The 11,060-nt window shown below is 38.3% G+C and overlaps 2 protein-coding genes and 1 pseudogene across 2 annotated transcripts; all 3 read left to right on the top strand.

The window, feature by feature from the left end:
• The first annotated feature begins 313 nt into the window (after positions 1-313).
• On the top strand, positions 314-2,765 carry LOC148931450 (heat shock 70 kDa protein 18 pseudogene; annotated as a pseudogene).
• A 1,529-nt stretch (positions 2,766-4,294) lies between these two features.
• On the top strand, positions 4,295-6,492 carry LOC148931449 (heat shock 70 kDa protein 18-like). The gene is made up of 2 exons (XM_089063378.1): positions 4,295-4,508; positions 4,731-6,492. Exons 1-2 carry the CDS (start codon positions 4,295-4,297, stop codon positions 6,374-6,376), a joined length of 1,860 nt encoding a protein of 619 aa, XP_088919504.1. The 3' UTR covers positions 6,377-6,492.
• Positions 6,493-8,392: 1,900 nt separating this feature from the next.
• LOC148931448 (heat shock cognate 70 kDa protein-like) lies at positions 8,393-10,565 on the top strand. The gene is made up of 2 exons (XM_089063379.1): positions 8,393-8,614; positions 8,896-10,565. Exons 1-2 carry the CDS (start codon positions 8,401-8,403, stop codon positions 10,527-10,529), a joined length of 1,848 nt encoding a protein of 615 aa, XP_088919505.1. The 5' UTR covers positions 8,393-8,400; the 3' UTR covers positions 10,530-10,565.
• The last annotated feature ends 495 nt before the right edge of the window (positions 10,566-11,060 follow it).

Raw genomic sequence — 11,060 nt, 5'->3', positions numbered from 1 at the left:
TTTGATAGTAAAAGTCCATAATTTTTTATACCCTGCTGATTTTCATGTGATAAAGATGAGTGAAAATGAAACAGCTGAGTCTAGTGGCGTTCTTTTAGGGGAGACCATTTATGAGGACCGCTAAAACTATAATCGATGTTTTTGACGGCACCATCTGTTTGGATTACCATGGGAGAAATTTACTTTCAGCATTGACGAAGCTATGAGGAAACCACTAGACGTGGAAAACCTCCATTTTGTTGATGTCATTAACCCCCTGGTCCAGGAGTTTCTTGAGACCGAACTATTGCAGGAACAGGTGGACACCTCGGAAATGACTGAATCCATGAGGAAAGAAGTTGCAGGATGGTGCGAAGCAATTATGGGACAAGGGCTATCTGACGGAGAGATCACAAGGGCAATAATGGATTTCTGCGGCAAGGCCAGATCCCCTGGGTCCAAGGAATCAGTTCAACTGGCCAGTGTGGAAAAGTTGCCAGAGTTGGACAAGCTGGTCAAGAAAGGTCTGGAGAAAAATCCACTACCCCCTGAAGTACCCTCTCCAAAGAAGGAATTGAAGAATCTTCCTCCGGGCCTGAAGTATGCTTACTTAGGAGAAGGCGAATCTCTGCCTGTCATAATCAACAGCCTTCTGACCCAGGAGCAAGAAGTTAAGCTATTAAAAGTGCTGGGGAGGAACCAGAAAGCAATAGGATGGACTCTGTCTGACCTAGTGGGGATCAGCCCCGATCTGTGCATGCATCACATCCGTTTGGAAGAAGGAGCCAAAGCATATCGAAATCCACAAAGAAAACTCAACCCCAATATGAGGGAGGAAGTCCTAAAGGAAATATTGAAGCTGCTAGCCCTGGGGATCATTTACTCTATTCCCGATAGTGAATGGGTGAGTTCATAGATTCTTTTCTCTAACATCAACATATAAAAGTTCTAATTTCTCTGAATTGTATCCGATCAAATATTTTAGTAGAACCACCGAAATTGATTTGATCTGAAAGTGATATCATCACGACTTTCAGATTATCCGTTTTGTTCAATATTCTAAATCTCCCTAACATGTTGCATCTACTCTCTAAACTTTGTTGCATCACTCTCTACTCAAGCCCCCAAATAATTGTGTTATTTTTTGCACAGATGCAAAGAGGTTGATCGGTCGCAAGTTCAGTGACCCAACAGTGCAGAGTGACATTATGTTTTGGCCATTCAAGGTCATTCCTGACGCTGACGACAAGCCTATGTTCGCAGTAACATTCAAAGGAGAGGAGAAACAGTTTACAGCTAAGGAAATCTCCTCAATGGTTCTTACCAAGATGAAGGATATTGCCGAGGCATATCTTGGTTCATCTATCAAGGATGCTGTCGTTACTGTGCCTGCCTATTTCAATGACTCCCAACGTCAGGCAACCAAGGAGGCAGGAACCATTGCTGGCCTCAATGTTATAAGAATCGTCAATGAGCCTACTGCTGCAGCCATTGCTTATGGTCTTGATAATATTGTTACTAGCTCTGTTGCAAAGAATGTGCTCATTTTTGACCTTGGTGGTGGCACGTTCGATGTGTCCGTGGCCACAATTAAGGATACTGGCATTGAAGTGAAGGCTATCACTGGCGATACTCATCTTGGAGGACAGGATTTTGACAACAGGATGGTGGATTACCTCATGAAAGAGTTTAAAAGCAAAAAGGGTAAGGATATCAGTGGGAATCCAAAAGCGATTAGGAGATTGAGGAGTGCTTGTGAAAGAGCCAAGAGGGTCCTTTCCTCTGTTTTCGAAAGCCCAATTGACATCGAGTCATTGTACGAGGGGATTGATTTGTTTTCAACCATCACTCGTGCTAAATTTGAGGACCTTAACATGGATTTATTCAAGAAGTGTATGGGATTAGTTGAGAATTGCCTGAGTGATGCAAAGATGAATAAGAGCAGCGTGGATGAGGTGGTGCTTGTTGGCGGGTCGAGTAGGATTCCCAAGGTTCAGCAGATGTTGCAGGAGGCTTTTAGTGGGAAAGAAGTGTGCAAGACCATTAATCCAGACGAAGCTGTGGCTCATGGTGCTGCAGTGCTGGCTGCCAAATTGAGTGGCCAAGGCAACGAGGCGGTGCAAAAGCTTGTTCTTGTCGATGTTACTCCATTGTCCCTTGGCATTGGAGTTCATGGAGATCGGATGTGCGTAATTATTCCGAGAAATACAACTATCCCAACTAGTATGTATCTTAATAATATTCACACACTGCTAGACAATCAGACCAATATGAATATTCCGGTGTATGAGGGCGAAAGAAGCAAGGGGACAGACAACAATCTGCTAGGTGAATTCGTACTCTATGGCATTCCAGCAGCACCAAGAGGTGTTGCTAAAGTCAATGTTTGCTTCGACATAGATGCAAATGGTATCATGAAGGTGTCAGCGGAGCACACAGAGACTGGAGCGAAGAACAGCATCACCATCACTAACGACAAGGGTAGACTGTCTAAGGAAGAAATCGAGAGGATGATTGAGGATGCGAAGAAGTACAAGTTGGAGGATGAGAGGTTTAGGGAGAAGGCTGATGCGAGGTATGCTTTGGAGAACTACGCCTACAACACAAGGGACGCCATTAGAAGTTCGAACAAGATCACAGCGTCAGACAAGAAGAAGATGGAGTATACTTTCCAGTGTTTCACACATTGGTTGGTGTTCAACATGCATGCAGAGGTTGGTGATTTTAATAACAAGATGAAGGAGCTCCAGACTGTTTTCGATCCCATCATCACAAACATCAATTAAGAATGGAAATTGATTGATGATTGGTCTTTACTTTTATCTGTCTAGATTTTTGTTCGTTATATTCCCGGGAGTAGTAGTTTATTTTGGTCTCTGTTGGTAGTTTCTTCTTTCGTTTTTCCTCATGTTTGTTCATAATAATCTTTTACTAGCTTTTAAGAGAATCCAATTGAAGGGGAGAAAAAGAAACTAAAATTTATGAAGTATCTCTACAACTGATGTAAAAATAATATTTATGAGCGATTTCTTCAACATGAAATAAAAATAATGAATCCTAAATATAGTCACCAAGTATATAGATTTTTTTAGAAAAAAACACACAATATACAATTTTTGGATTTTGAACTAATTCGAATTTTTGGGTTTGGTTTGGTTTGGGGAAAAAAATGAATCGAAACTCAAATGCTCACCCCTATTCCTACGAGTTTTAATCAAAATCTTTTAGTTTTTTTAGAGAAATCTAAGAAAAAAGAATAAGAAATATATGAAGAATCTTTACAACTGATATAAAAAGTCTAAAATATATTAAACATTTCTACAACATAAAATTTAAAAATATTAAATCATGATACATAGTAATAAGTATTTAGATTATTTTTAAAACAAGAAGACATAATATGATAATACATTGGAAAATAAAACAAAAGTAACTATAACCATATTCTTAACAAGTGTACCTGCATTCCTGGAAAACATAATAAAAAAGACACTGCGTAAGATCAAGGTACTGTTGTCCATCCTCGAAACGATGGGATTGTAAATCCTCTTAGGTTCCGTTCTGTACACAGAACAGAATTGAATTTTAATTAGAATTCTACGGAATTTAATTGGACAAAATTGAATTATAATGCAATTGCAAATCTTTTGTTCGATAAATTGATATAATTCATATGAAGTTGAATTCAACGAAATTATGCAATGTGTGTATGTGTGTGTATGTGGGTGCGTTGACTGTTGAGTGTGAGTGTGTTCTTTGTGAATATGTGATTGTGTGTGTGTGTCTGCAGGCGTGTACAAGTATGTGTTGTGTGTTTATATGTGTGTTTGCACGCGTAAAATGTCAAATTTTAAAAGAAAAATTAAAGTTATGTTAATGTCAAACATGTGAGAGAACAAATTTATACTAAAAATATCCCAACTTACACTCACAAAGACGCCAAAACTAAAGTAGGAAAGTACCATTAAAAAAAAATCTAAAGTAGGAAAGTGGGATTATTTCTATCTCTTCTCTCTTCCCTCTAATGACTAGTAATTTATTCTAATTATTAGGAGAACATCTGTTTCCTTTTTTTTTTTTTTTTTTTAATTTTTTAAAGGAGTACATCTGTTACAACTACAGTTCTTGCTCTACGCCCTCCCTCTCTCTCTCTCCCTCCCTCCCCTCTTCTCCCCTCCCATCCCAAGATGGCGGAATCAAAGTAATTCTTTGTCTATATATAAGAATTAGGGTTTCACAACAAACTTGTTAGTGCTTTTCTGCACTTTGTTGCCAATATATTTCACGTTTTTTATATTCCATCCTTTGTTTTGTGATGGCCGGAAAGGGGGAAGGGCGGGCGATAGGGATCGATTTGGGGACGACATATTCGTGTGTGGCAGCGTGGAAGAACGATCGAATTGAGATCATACCGAACGATCAGGGCAACCGCACCACGCCATCTCAAGTCGCTTTCACCGCCACCGATCGTCTCATCGGTGACGCCGCCAAGAATCAAGTCGCTAATAATCCCATCAACACTGTTTTCGGTGACTTTTCTCTTCTATTTTCCATGCTTTTCATTCTTGCCCTACTGCTGCATACAAGCATTAAATATAGTCATACATAGTGGCCAAACTACAAATATTGTCTTTTTATTGCGTATATAGTTTGTATGTATTAATACATATACAATTAAGAGAAAGGGAGTGCGTTATAATGCTAACTTTTCTTGGTTTCAACTTTGTTGTTTGCCCTATCTATATCAACAGATGCAAAGAGAATGATCGGTCGCAAATTTAGTGACCTAACGGTTAAGAATGACATGATATTTTGGCCATTCAAGGTCATTACTGATGCTGCCGACAAGCCTATGGTCGTAGTAACCTACAAAGGGGAGGAGAAACGGTTTTATGCGGAAGAGATCACATCAATGGTGCTTGCCAAGATGAAGCAAATCGCCGAGGCATATCTTGGATCAACTGTCAAGGATGCTGTGGTGACTGTGCCTGCTTATTTCAACAACTCTCAGCGTCAGGCCACCAAGGCTGCCGGAGCCATAGCCGGCCTCAACGTTATAAGGATCATCAATGAGCCTACTGCCGCAGCCATTGCATACGGTCTTGATAGTGGTGTTACCAGCTCTGTGGCAAAGAATGTGCTAATTTTCGACCTTGGTGGTGGAACGTTTGATGTGTCCATGGCTACAATTAAGGCAAATGTCATTGATGTGAAAGCTATCACTGGCGATACACATCTTGGAGGACAGGACATGGATAACAGGATGGTGGATTACTTGATGAAGGAGTTCAAAAGCAAGAACGGAAAGGATATGAGTGGGAATGCAAAAGCTATTAGGAGATTGAAGAGCGCCTGCGAAAGAGCCAAGAGGATCTTATCCTCAGCTTTCGAGACCCCAATTGATATTGAATCTTTGTTTGAGGGGATTGATATGTTTTCGACTATCACTCGTGCTAAATTTAATGAGCTCAACATGGATTTGTTCAACAAGTGTATGGAACTGGTTGAGAAATGCGTGAGTGATGCAAAGATGGAGAAGAGCAACGTGGATGAGGTGGTGCTGGTGGGCGGGTCGAGTAGGATTCCAAAGGTACAGGAGATGTTGCAGGAGCTGTTTCGTGGGAAAGAGGTGCGCAGGACCATCAATCCGGACGAAGCTGTAGCGTGTGGTGCTGCAGTGTTGGCTGCCAAATTGAGTGGTGAAGGGGATGTGAAGGTGCATAATGTGGTTCTTTCGGATGTTACTCCTTTGTCTCTTGGTATTCGCTGCAATGGAGATGTGGTGAGCGTAATTATTCCGAGGAACACACCTATCCCAACTAGGAGGCAGAGGGATGGTTATGAAACATCGGTGGACAATCAGACCAGTGTGCCATTTCCGGTGTACGAGGGTGAAAGAAGCAAGGCAACAGACAACAATCTGCTAGGTGTATTCAGACTCCAAGGCATTCCACCAGCGCCCAAAGGTGTTTCTAAATTCAAAGTGTGCTTCGACATTGATGAGAATGGCATCTTGACTGTGTCAGCGGAGCACGTGGGTACTGGGATGATGAACAAAATCAGCATCACCAACTACAAGGGCAGGCTACCAAATGATGAAATCGCGAGAATGATTTGGGATGCAGAGAAGTACAAGTTGGAGGACGAGGAGCATAAGAAGAAGGTCGAGGCGAGGCATGCTCTAGAGAACTTTGCCTTGAACATAAGGAACACAGTTAGAAGTGCTGCAAATCTCACAGAAGCAGATAAGTGGAAGATGGAGTTTGTTTTCCAAGCTTTCACACAGCGGTTCTTGTCCGACGAATATGCAAATGCTGATTATTATAAAGACCAGTTGAAGGATCTCCAGACTGTTTTCTATCAGATCATCACTAACAAACGACCAAAGCTAGGCTGATGATTATAAAGACAAGATCTCTTTGGTCTTTACTTTTATCTATCTAGTTTGTTGTTTAGAGCTATGATAATTAATACCATTAGGGACTTTAAGAATCTACTCCCTCCGTTCTCTCATAGTTGAGTCGTTTTTCCATTCAGGAAGTTCCCTTATTGTAGAGTTATTAACTTTTTTCTCTTTCTTGCCTTTATTCACTTTTTTACTGAACTCGCTGTTTATTTAACACACTTAATATCATATTCTTAAATTTCGTGGTGAAAAGTGTTGCCTCAACTATAAAGGAACTATGTTGATTTTTATAAAGGGAAATGCTATGCGGCCATAATGTGGCTGGCCATAAAATGGCATTTCAGTAAATATAAATACTATGAAGAGAAATCATTTAATTACCTTATTTAATGCTTAAACAATGTTTACCCTATCACCCTTTACTTCAGTGCAGTAGTAGATCTCAATTACACATTCCGTTATTTATATTTCTTTTGTTTTAGAACTCATTCAGTTTTTATTTTTTATTTTGACTAATATAATTTTATGTATGATGTATTATTTATTTAAATATAATGTGTATAATCCAGTTATTAGTTATACGATTGAGTAATTGAAAATTTGATTAATATATTTTCATACTGATTGAATTTTTATAGAACAATAAATATTTGTTATTAATCATTGAAATATATAGTAATATAGCTTCATAGTCAATATATTTATTTGTATACTAGTGAGATGTATATAGTAGTACTAATTACTAGTAAGAAATGAGAGATGAAATTGAGCTTAATGGATGAGTTTTGGTAGTTGCATGGTGCCTGTGATAGACTGTTCTAAGTTTTATTTGAGTTTTATAGTAGTAATATTTTATTTTTACATAATACAGTAGTATTATACTATCATGATATGATATTATATAACTTAATAAAAATATTACATACTACTCAAATCGATCTCCTAACTAACATGAGTGATAGTAAATTAAATTATCAATAATTAATTTGATTTATAAATATAAAATGGTGATATTCATAACTATAATGATTCATGCGCTACAAAAGATTACCTTTTAAGGACACGAATAATTAACATCCTTAATTGTATTAATATACCTTTAACAATATTTTTATTGTAAAATATGAATTAATCAATTAATAAATAACTTATAAATTATAATCATTGAAATTGAAATTGTAATTAAATTAGTGATCAAAATTGAAACTGAACTATGAGTCTATGACTAATTTACTTATGTTGGTATATGTGTATGATCGTTCAAATAAGTAATTGAGTCAATATATGGTCAAACTGAACTACTACGTTGTAATATGAATTTAGGATATACAAATAAATATAATTATGGTTTTTTACTGATCTTAGATTCAATGGAAGATTTAATTCTTCTTTATTTAATTGGATGATTATGTTTCAATTCAAAATTTTAATTAAGATGTGACATCATATGTTTCAATATATTTTGACCATAATTTATTTGCGTAGATTTTTTTGTGAAAATTAAAGATAATGGAGTACCCCATACCATTTTAATTACGTTTATAAAACCCAAACAATGAAATAAATGAGCACTAAAAAATATTCAACCTAATCCACTACGTGATATTCTCGTATCGCATTCATATTATCAGAAAACAAGAGAATGATAATTTTTTTTAACCTTTTTTCTTATTTTACTTTTTATCAAATACACTACATAATCATTTTTAAATAAATCAAATCTTAACAAAATCTAATCAAACAAATCCATATCAAATTCTAACGACTTATAATATGTTAATCTATATGATTAAATTTGGATGATTTTGAATAGATATCCGTATCGTGAAGATGGACACATGAGACCTCGGGCTTAACGCTCAATTTCCACTTTTCCTCTTTCAAAACTCTCTTGGTATCGTGCATTTCAATTCCTTGCTGAAATATTAACTTTTTTGACAACTATTTGAAGCGTTTATTTTGATCTGTTTTTGTTTTCTTCTAGTTCTAGTTGCAGGTTGTTGTTAGCATTACTAATGGCTGGAAATGGCAATGGACGGGCGATAGGGATCGATTTGGGGACGACGTATTCGTGTGTTGCAGCATGGAAGCACGGCCGCATTGAGATCATACCAAACGAGCAGGGCAACCGCACCACGCCGTCTGCAGTCGCTTTCACCGACTCCCATCGTCTTATCGGCGACGCCGCTAAGAACCAAGTTGCAAATAATCCCATCAACACTGTTTTCGGTGTGTTCTCTTCTATTTCCCGTGATTTTGATTTTTTTTTTCCTTTTTTCATATTTAAGTTATAAATCTAGCAAACCTAAAAATGCGTGATCTTATCATATTTTGCCTAACTAAAGAGAGGTGTGGTTTGATGAAGAGAGATGTGGTTGGAGTTGATACCAATTCAATAACAATTTTAATCTTATGATTTTATGTGTTGATTCATCCACTCTCGAAACTTTGTTGTTTTCTCATCTATCTCTGCTTCAGCCTCCAACTAATTGAGTTATTTTTTCACGTAGATGCAAAGAGGATGATCGGACGCAAGTTTAGTGACCCAACAATGCAGAGTGACATTATGTTTTGGCCATTCAAGGTCATTCCCGGGGCCGATGACAAGCCTATGATAGTGGTAACTTTCAAAGGGGAGGAGAAATGGTTTTCAGCTGAGGAAATCTCCTCAATGGTTCTTACTAAGATGAAGGATATTGCCGAGGCATATCTTGGATCAGCTGTCACGGATGCTGTCATTACTGTGCCTGCTTATTTCAACAACTCCCAACGTCAGGCCACCAAGGAGGCCGGAACTATTGCTGGCCTCAATGTTATGAGGATCATCAACGAGCCTAGTGCTGCAGCCATTTCTTACGGCCTTGATAATAGTGTTACTAGCAATAAGGCAAAGAATGTGCTGATTTTTGACCTTGGTGGTGGCACGTTCGACGTGTCTGTGGCCACAATTCAAGCAAATGGCATTGAAGTGAAGGCTATCTCTGGAGATACTCATCTTGGAGGCCAGGATTTTGACAACAGGATGGTGGAACACTTCACGAAAGAGTTCAAAAGCAAAAAGGGTAAGGATATCAGTGGCAATCGAAGAGCGATTAGGCGATTGAGGAGTGCTTGTGAAAGAGCCAAGAGGGTCCTTTCCTCTGCTTTCGAAACCCCAATTGAGATTGAATCGTTGTTCGAGGGGATTGACTTGTTTTCAACAATCACTCGCGCCAAATTTGAGGACCTCAACATGGATTTATTCAAGAAGTGCATGGCATTAGTTGAGAATTGCCTGAGTGATGCAAAGATAGAGAAGAGCAGCGTGGATGAGGTGGTGCTGGTGGGCGGATCGAGTAGGATTCCCAAGGTTCAGCAGATGTTGCAGGAGGTTTTCAGTGGGAAAGAAGTGTGCAAGAGTATTAATCCAGATGAAGCTGTGGCTCATGGTGCTGCAGTGTTGGCTGCCAAGTTGAGTGGTCAAGGCAACGAGGCGGTGCAAACGCTTGTTCTTGTCGATGTTACTCCATTGTCCCTTGGTGTAGGACTTTATGGAGATCGGATGTGCGTAATTATTCCGAGGAATACAACTATCCCAGCGAGAAAGTATTATAATAATCTCCACACAGTGAAAGACAATCAGACCAGTATGAGTTTTCCGGTGTATGAGGGTGAAAGAAGCAAGGGGACAGACAACAATCTGCTAGGTAAATTCGTACTCTATGGCATTCCAGCAGCGCCAAGAGGTGTTGCTAAAGTCAATGTGTGCTTCGACATTGATGCAAATGGTATCATGAATGTGTCTGCGGAGCACACAGAGACTGGAGCGAAGAACAGCATCACCATCACCAACGACAAGGGCAGGCTCTCTAAGGAAGAAATCGAGAGAATGATTTGGGATGCGGAGAAGTACAAGTTGGAGGATGAGAGGTTTAGGGAGAAGGCTGATGCGAGGTATGCTTTGGAGAACTACGCCTACAACACAAGGGACGCTATTAGCAGTTCGGCCGAGATCACAGCATCAGACAAGAAGAAGATGGAGGATGCTTTCCAGTCTTTCACACATTGGTTGGTGTTCAACAAACATGCAGAGGTTGCTGATTTTAACAAGAAGATGAAGGAGCTCCAGACTGTTTTTAATCCCATCATCACCAACATCAATTAAGAATGGAAATTGATTGATTATTGGTCTTTACTTTTATCTATCTAGATTTTTGTTCATGATATTCCTGAGAATAATTGCATTTAAGTTACTACTATATAGATTTTTATTAGTTTATTTTTGTCTCTTTTGTTAGTTTCTTCCTTCCTTTAATTTATGCTGCATGTTTTATCAAAATAGTCTAATCCAATTTAAGGGGAGATAAAGAATCTAAATATTACTAATCCTAATACATAGTCATTAAGTATTTATATTTTTTTAAAATAGAAACACATAATACACAATTTTTCAAAATAATCAAGAGATTTTTCATCATCAGCATTTTTAGATACTAGTACTTTATTTTTCATTTACAGAGGGTTTACCCATCTCGGTCTGAGGTTAAACACACTTAACTTTAAAGTTCTTTTAATATGGACGCCCGAAAAGAGGATACATCTTGTTGCTACGAATAACACTTATCAACTACTTTAAACTCTCTTAAATTACAGCACTAATTTGCTAACTAATCTGATTACTTCTTCTAACCGGCGA

This window comes from Salvia hispanica, chromosome 2, assembly GCF_029641045.1.
Source record: "Salvia hispanica isolate PSC_SH4W2 chromosome 2, Shi_PSC_v1, whole genome shotgun sequence".
Taxonomy (NCBI): Eukaryota; Viridiplantae; Streptophyta; class Magnoliopsida; order Lamiales; family Lamiaceae; genus Salvia; species Salvia hispanica.
This window is presented reverse-complemented; position numbering and strand designations above follow the sequence as displayed.

Bases quoted from the DNA above. Each gene is read 5' to 3' on its own strand.
- LOC148931448 (XM_089063379.1), top strand. From the start codon at position 8,401: ATGGCTGGAAATGGCAATGGACGGGCGATAGGGATCGATTTGGGGACG. The intron at 8,615-8,895 runs GTGTGTTCTCTT...TTTTTCACGTAG, and splicing joins TCCCATCAACACTGTTTTCG to ATGCAAAGAGGATGATCGGA.
- LOC148931449 (XM_089063378.1), top strand. From the start codon at position 4,295: ATGGCCGGAAAGGGGGAAGGGCGGGCGATAGGGATCGATTTGGGGACG. The intron at 4,509-4,730 runs GTGACTTTTCTC...CTATATCAACAG, and splicing joins TCCCATCAACACTGTTTTCG to ATGCAAAGAGAATGATCGGT.